Genomic DNA, 15,168 nt, shown 5'->3' with positions numbered 1-15,168 from the left:
ACATAATGAGCACCACCCCCAAAACCTCACATGGACGATTGAACCAAGGCGCTAGATTGGGTCCAACTGATTTGCATAAAAATAGTGGCTGCGTGAGGTCGCTGTTCGCGCTGTATTTTTAATGCACTGCATGCATAGACATAAGACTGCATGCATAGCCCTAGGGAAGATATCGTTTACCGCGTTACGGCCGGATGAATAACAACTAGCGCCTTGACCAAGGCTAGCCAGGGAGCTGCGCGTGGCGTACGTGTACCGTGACAAGTAGGGTAAAACAACTGCCGGACTGTTTGTTCAGGGAGAAAGCTTGGCTTGACAGACTTGGTCAAGGCTAAGAAATGTAGGTGATTTCCAAAAATCAGTCAATTGACAGATTTTTGAATAAAGAGGGCTACAGTTGACTCTCGTTAGTACAAACTCTGTTAATACAAAATTCTGGTTATAACAAACATAAAGCCGTGGTCCCGACTGTGCATTTATGTGCACAATGAATGGGACTGATATTCCTCTTAATACAAAATTGTGATATAAAAAACAATTTGGCTAGGTCTGAACGAGTTTGTTATAACGAGACTCGACTGTATTTACAAAATCGTGTTTCGCGGTCAAAAGGTTGTGCATGGTTTTTCACTATTTTCTTCAAAAGTGTAATATCCACTGAGCTGAAACTTCAACACATTAGGTTTTGAACATTCTTCTTTAGATCTTGAGTGATGTTATTATTGGAAAACGAACAAAATGCATGAAAAGCAAATGATCCTGTATGCCTTTAACGATGCACACGGTCACAGGATTCCAATCAGGCATAATTGTATAATCAATGTTAGCAAACAAATAGCAAAAAAAAAAAAACCAACAAAGCCTGACACTTGGCCAATCCGATGTGCCCAGTTCTTCAAGAAGTTAATCTTTTGGTGGTCCCAGAGGGCCTGCCTGTGGTCCTCTCTGTACCTGACTGACTGACTGAATCAATGACTGACTGAAAACAATTTGTGAGCCGGGCAGTGTTATCGTATAGGATTACCCTTTAACACCCATGAATGGGCTTAACCCTAACCCTAACCCTCCAGGGTATGTTTGCTAGAACCCTGCCAAACGTAGCAACATGCAACACTTGACTAAGTGACAAGCCTGCTCAGTGTAGCAAGATCCATCAGGCAAAAAGTCTCAACGCCAAACTGCCTCAGAGTCTGTGGTCACCGCACGCAGCAGAATACAACTGTGGCATTGTTCTATGGGACTGGCTCTCATTGTCTCAGAAGTGGCCGTTTACGCACTGGTGTTTGCAGCTGAATGCATCAAAGTGCACCAGACTTTTCCACCTGATGCACTCACTGTGTTGCGTCTGGCAGGGTTAGGGTTAATTTGGTCCAGTGCGAAGACTGATGCATGAAAAGACATCCAGTGAAAAGCTATTTTAAATCAGTTGAATAGACTTCTGTGCACTTTGAGACCAGCTCTACATGGCTTACCTTGATTCGTTCAGTTTCTTTTGGTGTTTTTTCTTTGTAGAAGGTAGCCAGATTTTCACGGAACCCGAGGGTACGATCACCTCGCCGGGCTACCCGCTTGTCTACCCGCCGGACACCAGCGCCCACTACCGCATCCTTGCCGATCCCGGCCGGATCATCGTGATCAAGTTTACGGAGTTCGAGATGGAACGGGAGGACTCCCAGGGGCAGCCCATCCCGTTGCCGCGACAACGCCGCAGCACACTGGACGTGCTGCAATACGAGAAGGGAGGCGACTGCGATGAAGTGGATTACATCAATGTGAGTTGACACTATAATCCAATTTTGTTGGCCAAATCTGGGAATGAAATGTTCATCTGCAAACAGATTTAGGTAGGTCAGCATAGCACCCGGCTCGCCGTGGGAGGCCGTTAGCCCGGTGCTCTCCGGCGCGGTGAGGCGGAGCGCGCCGACCTGATAAAATTTAATTAGCCATTTGCGAGTGACCTATACCCTTATGGATTTAAATTGACTTGCTCAGAATGCTTGGCACAATTTAACTTTGAAGTCTCCAGACCAAAGACATTGTTGATAATCAAACGATTCGGGGTAAGCTCTTGCATAGTTACGTAAGAGACGCTCAGCACCAATACATTGTTCACAATGGGTGAGAATGGCACAAAGACAGCAGACCATGCCGGAGCTGGGGGTTGCTAGCATAAGGCTTGCCCCGAATGACGTGATATAGTAAGTCAATTTGATCAGGAGAATGCAAATAGCCCTAAACGTGCAAAGCATTGGATTAAGTCAGCGTTCCAGATTTTATTCAAATTTAACTAGCAAATGGCTTGGACACTAGGCCTTGACTGAATACATTTTTATTTCAATTTTGATTTTTTGATTGGCCTAACAGATTTATGACAAACTAGCCGGACTCTCCGATGACTACTGCGGCAAGCTTCCGCCTTTCACCTGGTTCTCTCAGAGCAACGAAGTCATCATACGATTCGTGAGTGACGCGGACGAGAACTACAAGGGATTCAGCGCCGACTACAGAACCGTTGAAAAGCGACCAGCATCAGGTAAAGTAAAATCGCGACTCAATTCAAAAATCCAATCACAAATAACGGGGGCATGTGTACATCAAAAGGCCAGTCACAAGTAAATCATAAGTCATAATACAAGTCTGGTAACAAGTAACAGGAGATATGAACCACAAATCCAGTCACCCCGACTAATGTTGTGTAAACCCGACCCGTAACCAACTTCAGGTCCCGTGGGGAGTTGCACGGGGGTTGGTTTGGTTTGGGGTTTTGCTTGAGTTTTGGCAGGTCAAGGCGGGTCAGATTTGGGGAGTTTAAATCGGTTTCGATTCAGATTCCGTTTATATCTATAATGTTTTATGTTGGTTTTTAATAGCCTGGTCAACCCAACCCGATTCACAATATTATCCCCAACTAGTGTTAATTTCAACTCGCGTCCAGCTTAATGCGAAACCGGGTCCCAACAAACACACTTACAACATCATGCACAGTTATGTTCAACGACACATACAGTTGTGAATTTCTATACGCCCGAGGACAATGCTTTGTGTTTCCCTTTGTCCCTGTAATAACACCCTTCAATAGATTAATAAACACATAACCATATGATCGAGGAACTTTTATCAACAAAAGACCCAACGCTCGAGGACTTAAAGGATCTTTTGTTCTCCCTTAGTGTGTCGGTCCCCTATCGTAAAGCCATACATGCACACGCACACATAAAAATTTCCAGTAAGTAGCCTTTCTAAATCAATTGAATAACAGTTCATGCACTCTGGGACCAGCTTTACTAGACTTGCCTTGGCTTGGTATTTAATTTGAACGTTGAACGATTACTGAAAATCTGCTGCAGAAGCATCCCCAGTTGGAGACAGAGCCGTAGTTTCGTAAACATCTCGGGCCTCGGACAATAAACTTGCTTATTTTTTTTGTCGCACAGAATGGGAGCTGGTATTCCGCGCTGCCTCGGTCACAGAGACCGAGCCTGTCCGCAAGTGGCAGGACACCAGCCGAAGCTACGCGGAGTGGGATCCCAACGCCAAGTCTGTCTTTAAGGAGGACTCGCCGCGGACTTTCAAACCCAGGAAAGTGAACGACTGGCAAGCTCTTCAAGTGCGAAAGGTACGTTCCAGTCAACTCTCCGTGAAATTGCTCACCATTTTTCCTCATAAGCAGCCTTTATCTGATTTCAAAAGATTCAATTTGCGATGGGGTGATGAACAATTCAATATTAACTTTTGCCCTTCACCGACGTATAAACACTGTATACTTGGTATGTTACCCCCCAGTGAAAGTTGGAAAAAATCACTCGCCGGGTGGGACTCGAACCCATGACCTCCTGCTTTCTAGTGCAGACGTCTTACCACTCGACCACCGAGCTAACAGGATCAGCTGGCTAATTCAAATCTGATGCAGCAGTAAAACTATTCATAAGATAATGTAAAATTCAATTTTAGATTTTGCCCTTCACCGACATATAATCACTGTGTACTCTGTATGTTACCCCCAATTGTAAGTGAGAAAAAATCACTCGGGTGGGACTCGAACCCACGACCTCCTGCTTTCTAGTGCAGACGTCTGACCACTTGACTACCGAGCTTGCCGGGATCGGCTGGCTGGTTTGAATCTGATGTAGCGACGGGTACGGCAGTAAAACTATTCATAAGATGGAATTTGCGTCGGGGTCATGTAAATTCAATATTAGGTTTTGACCTTCAGGGACGTATAAACACTGTATACTCAGTGTATTACCTCCCAAGTTTTCACAAAGAGAACATAAGACGTTTGTAAACTTTTATAGTGGAGTTTGCCCTTCAATCAATAACGTTATAAGCACTTTCAGGGTTACCGGTACTTTACAAGACGCTCTGGAAATCAGGAAAAACCTTGAAAGCGAGTTTCCATTTTTTTCCAGTCGGGGGAAATCTCAGGGAATTCAGGGAAACACCAAAAAAAACCAGGGAAAATTCAGGGAATTTGACAGTGACCCAGAAGGGAAAGATTTTCACCGGTTGGGCATTTGAGCGTCTTGGGTTGTGTCCAAGTTGTGTTCATTGACTGACTGAAAGGATGGGGAGAAGAGAGGCCATCACTCGTCAACAAATTACCTGTGTCTTAGGGCACGTGTGGTCTAGCAGTAGAGCACAGGCCTCTTGATCGTGAGATTGTGGGTTCGAGCCCCGCCGTGGCCATGCGTGTTGTGCCCTTGAGTAAGGCACTTTACCTCAATTACTCCTTTCCACCCAGGTGTTAAATGGGTACTGGCATTATTCAATGCTGGGAAGGTAACAGACTCGCTGTGGAGGAGGTGTGGCGATCCCCCCACAGCAGCATATGAGTCTGGCCCAATCGCTTTGAAAGAGAGATGGGCACTCCGCTCCTGTGAACACAGGTTCGTCCCCTTTTACCCTTAACCTAATTAAGGCAATTCCATGGTAACTCACATTACATTTGGAGGGGGTTTTCCATCAACTCTGTCCTGTTATTCAAAAAAAGTCCCAAGTATTTAGGGTGGATTTTTCTCACAAAAGATCCCTTGGAATTCATTGTTAAAACTGAAAACAAAAGGCCAACATAATATACACTTCTGTTGGTTTGGCAAACAGTTTTGTATCGGTAATTATTGAGTTACACAAAAAAGGACGTGGACGCAATTCAAATACCTTGCATTTGAAAGTTTGCCTCATACTGCGCACTGATGGAAAAATAATGTCAGTACCTTAAGATAATTAGGTAAGTCGTATTCTACCATTACAGTTATTAAAGATATAGTCCATCATTTGTAATTTGTGCATTTTGTTCGTTTGAATCAACAAAAGTGCTCAAAATCTAAAGAAGGGTACTGAACAACTAACCTGATGAAGTTTCAGCTCAGCTTCTGTATATTCCGAGAAAAACAGCATTCTAGGATCTCAATTTCAAATCAAAAGTTGCTGAATCATGTTTTGAATTGGGCCTGAATTCAGCGTCCGAGACACGTTCTCACTGAGCCGATTGCAGCCACGCGATGTTGCGCACTGATCCAACGAATTATAGCAACCGCGCGCGCGTGTGCGTCGTGTCAACGCTTGTGCGCGCTTCGCCGAATAAAAAAACGAACTACTAACGGACATTTCCAACGGTGCGTCTTAAGACGCACCGTTGGAAAGGCCTTCTTTCGTTGATTACTTCTAAATGATAGCTTGCCAGACAGATTAATTTCACAGGGAGTTTAGTCCCCTTACTATCTTTCAACCAAGTATGTTTTTCAACAATAATACGCCAGTTACTTTTTCGGATGGCTGCAAATGATGGACTATAGCTTTAAATAATGGTTAATCATAAAATCTGTAGCGGGATATATTTTGGTAACCACGTTACGGTAAACACAAAACTTGCTGCACTTTACGTCAGGAGGTAGTCAAATCAGCCAACAGCTAGGAACCAGTAGTTTCGTCCTGTCAAACCACGTTGAATTTGTAAAACACATCCCCAAGTTTCAGTGTCGCAACATCGACGTGGTTTTGTTTTTTTCGTTCAGGTCAAAATCGAGTTGTACAAGGCTGGGAAAGTCGTGGCCGCCTTTCATTTTAAGAATCTGCCGACAGACGACATAGACGACTGGTTTGATTGCGACCAGCTCATCTATGCATCTTACGAGGACCTCTTGCATATCGACTGTGGGGACTTAGATTTCAGCACCACCGACAACTTTGCGATTACGTGAGTTTAGCCATTTAATCCATTAACCCTTTCCTGAAAGAGTGTTTTCGAATCATTCTAGCGGTGTAGTATATTCATAGTGTTACCATTAAAAAAATTTTAAGAAAAATGCTTCAAAAGTGTCCATGCACAAATTGAGATCATGTGGTGAAATGTCTTGCAGTTTGATAAATGGGAACCGATAAAAAAAACACTAATAACTTTCTTATTTTTGCACATAATGGCCTTGATGTTTACATCACATAAAAGAGTAAAGTTCAAGGGACAAAAGTTTCACACGACATCTTTGATTTTAATCATTCCTTTGCAGTGAAAATCTGGGTTAAAAAAAGTGAGTTTTCAACTTGTCCATTTTTCACGGTCAAGTTATTTCTGCATGACAATTTGGTTCTGGTGAGAGCCAAGTCAATAATTAATGTGTTCAAGGAAGGGTTTACCCACCTGCAACCACCCTTCCCGTTACTTCCTGTACCGCCCTAAACCCCCCCCAAGCACTCCATGTATACTGGGGAGTATACAGCTTCATGCTGCCAAAGCAGCTAAACCAGTCACACTAACCATCTCTGCCCTCACAGGTACCCATTTACTCATGGGAGGAGAGAAGCAATGAGTGAAAAAGTGCCTTGCCCAAGGGCACACGCGCTATGACCCCGGGCTGGACTCGAACCAACAACCTGCAGCTTTACCCACAGACCACGAATCAGTGCCCTTAATCACGATGCCACAGCACTCCACTTACGAGGCCCGAAAATGAGAAACTCCTTTAGATTTTGTCCGCTTCCTACACTCAATACGTCATTGGAAAGCTTAATCAATGTCCTTTCCAAAATGAGCCCCAAATCCCAGTTTTCAAAAGTTGGTGCAGGTGACTGGTTTTGTGTGGGAGGTGCACATATTTAATTCTTATAAGATGGAATTTTGCGTCGGGGTCATATAAATCAAGTTAGGTTTTGCCCTTCACCGACGTTTAAACACTGTATACTCAGTGTGTTACCTCCCAAGTGAAAGTTGGACAAAATCACTCGGGTGGGACTCGAACCCACGACCTCCTGCTTTCTAGTGCAGATGTCTTACCACTCGACCACCGAGCTAATGGGATCGGCTGGCTAGTTCAAATCTGATGTACATAGCAGCGGGTACCGCATAAGCTATGCTCCTAGAAAGCAGGAGGTCGTGGGTTCGAGTCCCACCCGATTGATTTTTTCCAACTTTCACTCGGGAGGTAACATACTGAGTATACAGTTTTTAAACGTCAGTGAAGGGTGAAACCTATAATTTGATATTTAATTCTTGTTATGTATTTTCTTTTTTGAAAGTGACAATTGGGGTTCATCCGGCATGACCTGCAACAATGAGACCGCCAGACTTTGGTTGGATATCCAAGACCGTATTCCTAACCCTGCCATTCCCACGGCGTGTCCCTACGAACGCTCCGCGAGGAGCGTCGCCAAGTTCTTCTACAGCATGGGGCGTGAGGCCGGCCTTACAGAGAAAGGTACTCGCAAGTTCACGTCGATAAAACTAAAGATGCACTCTCCGTGCTTTTCAACAATTTTGATTTTGTTTGTCTCCTAAACAGTTTTGGACCTTTGAGAGTTTCACCTTTAAACATAAAAAGTTTTTTTTTTCTGCATTTGCAATATGCTTAAAAGAATTGCTTAATCGGCGCAAGATGTCTGCACTAGTAAGCAGGAGGTCGTGGGTTCAAGTCCCACCTGAGTATTTTGTGAATTTTTTCTCACAATTACTCGGGACAACAATGAGTATACAGTGTTTATAAAAATACGTCGGTGAAGGGCAAAACTCAATATTGAATTTACATCACCCCAAGCAAATTCCATCCTGTGAATAATCTGAACATAGCTGGATATACGAAGGTTTGGCTTTTTGAATAAGTTCATGTTTATTAATACCAAGGATTTGTACTGAATGAATTTTTTCGCTGTCATTTTGTTTTCAGGAACTAACATAGCAACTGCCGATGTGGTGACGATATGGATTCAAAGAGGTGAGCGGGAAAGTGTAACATGTTGAGTATTTTCCTAGGAGAAATCATATGTCAATTGTATTTCAATCACATGTCAATCGTATGTGAATCACATGTCAATCACATGTCAATCACATGTCAATCACATGTCAATCACCTGTCATTCACCTGTCAATCACATGTCAATCACATGTCAATCACATGTCAATCACATGTCAATCACAAGTCAATCACATGTCAATCACAAGTCAATCGTTGTGTCAATCACATGTTAATCACATGTCAATCAGCGTGTCAATCACTTGTCAATCACCATGTCAATCGCAGGTTAATCACATGTCAATCACATGTCAACCACATGCCAATCACATGTCAATTACATGTCAATCACAAGTCAATTACAAGTCAATCGTTGTGTCAATCACTGTGTCAATCACATGTTAATCACATGTCAATCACGTGTCAATCAGCGTGTCAATCACTTGTCAATCACTGTGTCAATCGCATGTTAATCACATGTCAGTCACATGTCAACCACATGTCAACCACATGCCAATCACATGTCAATTACATGTCAAGCATAATGCCAATCACATGCCAATCGCATGTTAATCACATGCCAATCACTTGTCATTCGTATGTCAATCACATATCCTGTCATAACTCATGTGAGAACAAGTTTTCAAAATGAACAAGTTCTTGGAAAAGCAAACAAAACATTTCTATTCTTACCGCCTGACCGTAAAACATAATTTTATCCTGATATAGCCTTCATAGTTATTTCATCCCAAAAAGCATAAGAAGTAAGCTTAGCAAAGAGTTGTACAGATTTGTGCTTTCTTGGCATTTACTGCAATTTATTTTCCTAATCTTCCCAGATTGCGACCAGATATTCACAAACATCCCTTCTAAAGTAGAGATTGAGTCCGAGGGGTACGGCGTTAGTGCGGGCTACCCGAACAACGAGTATTGCGACTACTACTTCTTGAATCAACCCTACGATCGTTTCTTTCTACACTTCAGCGAGTTCTCCCTGGAATACGACGAAAACTGCAGCAAGGATTATGTTGAGGTTGTTAATAGGTTCCAAATGTATAATGTCAAAGTATCACATGACCAAGGGTGGGGGACACAATATCAAATGTTCCCCCCCCCCCCCAGATTTTTGAACTCGTGCCTCATTTAATACAGGGCCCTATTATGTACTACAATGTATCTGTTGCTAAGAAAATATTGGTTAAAGTGGTCATAAATTGCCTCAGATCGCACCACAGAGTATTTAGAATGCAAAATTTTTCGGGGCCCTCAGGCCCCGAACCCCACGCCTTTAGCTGAGAATATAATAGCTTATTCAATGACTTCAACCTGAAAAATGATGTTTAAATCATTATCTTTTGCTCAGAAAATATTGGTTAAAGTGGTCAGAAATTGCCTCAGATCACACCACATGAGCATCTAGAATCCGACTTTTTTTCGGGGCCCTTAAGCGGGCCCCAAACCCCACGCCTTTAGCTGAGAATATAATAGCTTATTCAATGACTTCAACCTCGAAAATGATGTTTAAATCATTATCTTGTGCTTAGAAAATATTGGTTAAAGTGGTCAGAAATTGCCTCAGATCACACCACATGAGCATCTAGAATCCGCTGTAAGGGCTTTTCACTTCGCGCTCGCATTATTTCTGATCAAGGTATGTCCCCCCCACTTTTGAGAAGCCATTGACACCCCTGGATTTGCCACCATTGCAACAGGCAAGCTTTGGGTTTATAGCAACCACGTCTTGCATCATAAATTAGAAAGTTAAGGACTTATTTTCACATAAATAACCGTGAATTCTTCATGAAATGGGGAAGAATGTTGCATCCTGACGCCAATTTTTTTCACCATACATTATCTCAATGAAGGTCAGTCATCACAAAAATGTGGAAAAGACTTGAATCTGGGACTGAGAAACATTTCCAATTTTGTTAGGACATACTTTTGAAAATGTTTGTGACTCTCCATAGACTTTGTGCACAACCGCTGAAGTGGCGTCAGGATACTACATTCTTTCCTGAAATGGCATAATGGTCACTACTTTCAAATCAAACACTTTCGATATCAGGCTGTGCTCCGTGGTCATATATGGGTCGATGTGGCCGGCAGCCATAGGCGCCTTTACGTGCCAGCGGCCCGACCACGTTGTAGCCGCGTCCTTCGCAATTCAGCATACCATTAGCCTCCCAAATTATTATTATTATTATTACCTGTGCCACGTGCAGTTGTCATAATCGTGCCGAACCCAGCACTGGGTGTTGGCTCTGCGTTTTTCTCGTATTTTTTGCCATCCATCACAGCTTTGAAGGCTTTCCTACCACCTATTGCGCGGTGTGCTCTACCATCTTTGCCTACCACAATGGCGACGCTGACTTTCTGGCGCCCGGATGTAGGCCTGGTCGTGAGAGAGCTCTTTTTCACCTCCGTCGAATAAAATACATACAGAAATACCTGACCACAGCCTCATGTCGCACTGCCATCCAATCTCTCGTCCTCTCCAATATTGACTACTGCAGTTCTATCCTGCATGGAGCTGTGGTTTATCAGATTGCCAGACTACAGCGAATCCAAAACCATGCAGCCCGCTTAATAACCGGAACCGGCAAATTTCAACACATCACCCCTATCCTTCACCATGTTCACGAACTTCATTGGCTTCCAGTTTCTGAGAGAATCAAGTTCAAAATCATGCTCTTCGTCTGAAAATGCATTCACTCCACAGCACCCGTCTACCTAAACAATCTCCTCACCTTCTATCACCGCAACAGCCGAGTAGACTCAACAACACTTACCACACCCATCTGTAACAAATCGATCGGTCAGGGTGCCTTTGGTTATTCTGGCCCCCATCTGTGGAACAAACTCCCTCAAGAAATCCTCCAGTCTGACTCAGTGACAACATTTCGAAAACGTTTGAAGACAGAACTATTCAGAGCTCATTAATTCATTAATTTTTTTTGTACTGTTTTTTTTTTTTTTGGCAAGCGCCTTGATCTAGCTTTCAGTTGTTCAGGATATGTGCACTTTATGAGAACCTGCTATTATTTATGATTATGCTTTGTATGGTGCCTTGTCTACCTATTCGGTAGTCCCATTACAATCAGTAAATTTGTATAACAATGCAGATAGAGGACCTGACTACCGGACGCACAGACCGGTTTTGCGGCAACCAGCACCACCCGTTGTTCACCACGGACGGCAACGCGGCCATCATGAGGTTCCGGACCGACAGCTACTCCACTTTCCCTGGCTGGAAGGGGGAAGCTAGCCTAGAGGGAAGAAACAATGAAGGTATAGACGAAATGCACAAAAACGCCCTCTATAGTTACGGACAGTTAAGGCCGGTTCATACTCGGTGAGAAAGCGAACGCGAAATCGAAAGTAAATGCGAGTGCAAATGGCGAACGCGAGCGCGAATGCAAGCGCGAAAGCTGATTTTTTGGCATCACGTCAAGTTTTCACGCTGCGAATTCGGAAAAAGGGGAACACGTTTCAAATCCGGCTAATCTGCAGTGAATGTAATTGCGTGACGTCAATTTTGCATCACGCTTGCATTTGCGTGAAACATATTCCTGCTGGACGCCTGGCGCTCAAGCATGCCGTGAATCCTCTACCAGAAAACTTGAGTATAGCCGGTATATTCGGGTATTGGCCCAAAGTCGTACCAGGATTTCAGATCTCTCTTATCTTGAGATTAAAGCTCCTTAGGGCAGATGATCACCTAATGAATGCCTACCACCAGCAGGGAACAGGTAGTATCGCTTGACTGAAGGACTCGTTAGGCATGCCTGAATCATTCTTCAGTGGCCTAAACGCACGTGGATTTTTCATAAATTTAATATCCCTTAATATTTGTTTTTGTCCAGTATTTGAAATACGTTCTCTTTCTTTTTTATCGTTTTAATTGATGCACAAGCAACGGAATTGGTGCTTTTCACAAAGAGCCAGTATGCGCCCACTGTGGCCTGTCCACTTGGCTCTTCAAAGTAATAAAAAGAACGCCCTGTCTTGTTTGCCCATGGAGCCCATTTTGCACAGGGATACGCTGTCCAGTCGTTTGTGTATGAAAGGAATAGAAATTTAGAGAATGAGGATTTTGAGGAAAAAGTGTGAAATCAATTGTTGTTGGTGACTATCCGCTCCGTTCACAAGTACCCCCTCACCGGCAAAGCAAGTACAGTTGGGGGTGACCGACCGACGCCATCTTGCCTGACTGCAATTCATTTGCCGCGAAGCGCTGCCACTGCGTGTGCATAGTACAAATCCCCTGGTGTACGTGCGTCACACACAAGGAACGGTGCGCGTCAACCAGCAAAATGTCTCGCCCATGGGACGTCGTTGCTAGGTAAAAGGGCGCCCTCTTTGTCGGCACACGGAGCCCATAATAACTGGCCTTACAACAACAAAAAAGTCAGGCTCCCTGACTTCTCTGTTTCTCGTCTTATCATCTTCCACGCAGATTGTTCGTCCATTGTGACAGACACCTCAGGGAACCTGACCAATGCGGATTATCCATTGCCGTTGACCCACTTCAGACTGCAGGGCTGCGAGACCCTCCTCCACGGTCACATTGCTCACCGTGTGACCGCATCTTTCACCAAAGTCATGGTTGATCTGGAGGACTGCCCCGAATTGACTGTAAGTCCGGCGGCCGATTTCGCAAAACTTTATACAATGGCGTAACTCCACTTGCGCCGTAATTGATTGTGTTTTAAAGTTTCACTTCATTCCATGCTGCGTGACACTGAAAGTTTTTGACACATTTCACGAAAGTTTTGTAAAAAAATTGTACTTAAGTCCACGACTTACGCAACAAGCTTTGGCGTAACTTAAGCAATCTCTTTAGTTGGAGTCAGTTATGTCATGTCAACTGAAAGTCAACTATTTCACTGGCAAATCGTGATCATCGTGGAGCCTGTCATCGCTCAACTCAAAGTTGTTCTGTCTGCGCACAGAACAACACATAGAACATGTAGAACAATGCGCGTGCGTGCCCAACAGCTAGCTGGTGCCCCACAAATTCGACTGTGCAGTCGTGCATGCGACGCGCAAGTGCCGTATCATGCATGTAACCAGTTTTGTGACACTCGCAGTTTTGTGCTTGAAGAAAATGATAAATTGCTGTTTTAGCCGTTACAGAAAGTCAGACCAAACTATTTTCAAATAGCGTGTGGAAGTGATTCTGTTTTGTGACGGGCAGAAAGTATTCAAAAACTGTCGTCATAAATGCTGATTTGCTCCTCGTACAAGATGTACGATAAAAATGATGTATTAAGTCTTATTGCACAGCTGCGCAACAACTTTTCTGATTCGTGGAATCGGCTGCTGGGGGCCAATTCAAGGAGCTACCTAATCACAGAAACTTACTAAGCATGACAAAAAAAATTGGCTTAGCACAAACTGGTTACCAGCCAAAACGCTATTGATGTACATTGCCTGTCACTGGTTCCCGGCTGCACATCTGCTTAGCATGTACATTTCCTAAGGCCAAAAAAAAGAATAGTTCTGCTTCCGGTTACCCGACCGACCCTATTTTTAGGCTGCGACCCTAAAAATTTTAACGGCAATTCCCAAAAAAAATTTAAAAAAAAATTGAATAAATAAAAATAAAATCTTGTTGTCTTTCTGTCTTCACAAAATACCTCTCAACAACCCTTTTGCATCAAAAAATGCTTGTATTTATTTGTTTTCTTACTTACATTCGCTTTTTTTCAAAAGAAACCTCCGTTATTTTTACAAATTCACTTCGCGATATAACTACTTCGCAATTCGATGTCACGGTGACTATAATCAAAGATAATCACGTGGCGACGACTGGTTCCCGCCGCGCCGCGCAGGGGCCAATTTAGAAGACATGATGAAAATGCGGTAACCAGTCCACAGCTATGCGACCGATAGCGCGCTAGCAGTGCAGGCCACTGTCAACTGGTCAGCTGGTCGGATTCGACATCGTAAAAATGCCAAGAAAACACCGATGGAGAAAGAACATTTTTGCAAGTTAATTTACAGAATTGATCTAGCTTGTCTGTGTATGTATTTTCTGTGTTCAAGAGTTCATTTTGAGATCGCACTACTCGCATTTCAAGTGATACATGCCGCGTGTTTTCCGAAATTTTTGACCGTAAAAACAGGTCTGTTGGCCCATGGTGGGCCGCTCGCCACACACGCACGCATCACACACCTCGGAGTTTTGGCCAGCTCCCCGCGTCTTGACTAGCGTTGTGCATATGGTGCGAATGACCTGAATTTTCCATTTTTTTTTGAAATTATCGAACGTACATATATTGACAATAATTAAAGGTAGGTTTTATTCACTTTTTGTTGCCATTTCGTTTATAGCTTTCGTAGTGCAATGGAAATAGTTCAGGCTAAAACTTCGCATATAATTGAATACCCCATTCAATCTGCATAAAAAAAATTGGCAAAAAAAATATATTTTCCGACCGACCGACCCTATTTTTGAAAGGCATGTAATCGGAAGCAGAACTATTTTTTTTTTTGGCCTAAGCACAAGTATTTGTTTTTAAAAATTGTTTGCTCAGTTTTATTTTATTGGTTTTTGTTGTACAGATTATTGATCATGTGTCATCTACCCCCGTCGTTGAAGTCTCCGGCAGGATCCTGCCGTTTTCCTGGACGTCCGTATCCAACGAGCTGATTCTGTGGTACTGCGCCAGCCTGCCGTATCGCTCCTATCTCTACTACGAGGGCAACTTCCGAGCCACCATCAGCCCTTCTCCAGCAAGTATGCAACTACGAAATTGTCTTTAATGTGGTTCATCTGGTGTTGCATCTCAAGGGTGGGCCATGGCGTTTTGTACTCGTAGAGGGTCCGTGGTTAAACCTTGGGGGTAAAATCAAGGGCGGATCCAGAGAGGTTACTGTGGGGGGGGGGGGGAGGGTTTGGCGGCTGGGGAGTGATGTGTGTTAATGATACCAAATTTATTTC

At 43.6% G+C, this 15,168-nt stretch overlaps 1 protein-coding gene across 1 annotated transcript in view; it reads left to right on the top strand.

Annotated features, from left to right (window-relative positions):
* Positions 1-15,168, top strand: part of LOC119721308 (cubilin-like) — a 55,322-nt gene that overhangs the window by 13,730 nt on the left and 26,424 nt on the right. The window contains exons 8-17 of the mRNA XM_038191328.1: positions 1,513-1,772; positions 2,365-2,533; positions 3,435-3,616; positions 6,015-6,196; positions 7,513-7,691; positions 8,157-8,204; positions 9,062-9,255; positions 11,345-11,510; positions 12,679-12,857; positions 14,790-14,964. Coding sequence (XP_038047256.1) covers positions 1,513-1,772; positions 2,365-2,533; positions 3,435-3,616; positions 6,015-6,196; positions 7,513-7,691; positions 8,157-8,204; positions 9,062-9,255; positions 11,345-11,510; positions 12,679-12,857; positions 14,790-14,964 — 1,734 coding nt within the window. The remainder of the gene's footprint in view (positions 1-1,512; positions 1,773-2,364; positions 2,534-3,434; positions 3,617-6,014; positions 6,197-7,512; positions 7,692-8,156; positions 8,205-9,061; positions 9,256-11,344; positions 11,511-12,678; positions 12,858-14,789; positions 14,965-15,168) is intronic.

Source organism: Patiria miniata, unplaced genomic scaffold, assembly GCF_015706575.1.
Source record: "Patiria miniata isolate m_02_andy unplaced genomic scaffold, ASM1570657v1 HiC_scaffold_1, whole genome shotgun sequence".
NCBI classification, from domain to species: Eukaryota; Metazoa; Echinodermata; class Asteroidea; order Valvatida; family Asterinidae; genus Patiria; species Patiria miniata.
This window is presented reverse-complemented; position numbering and strand designations above follow the sequence as displayed.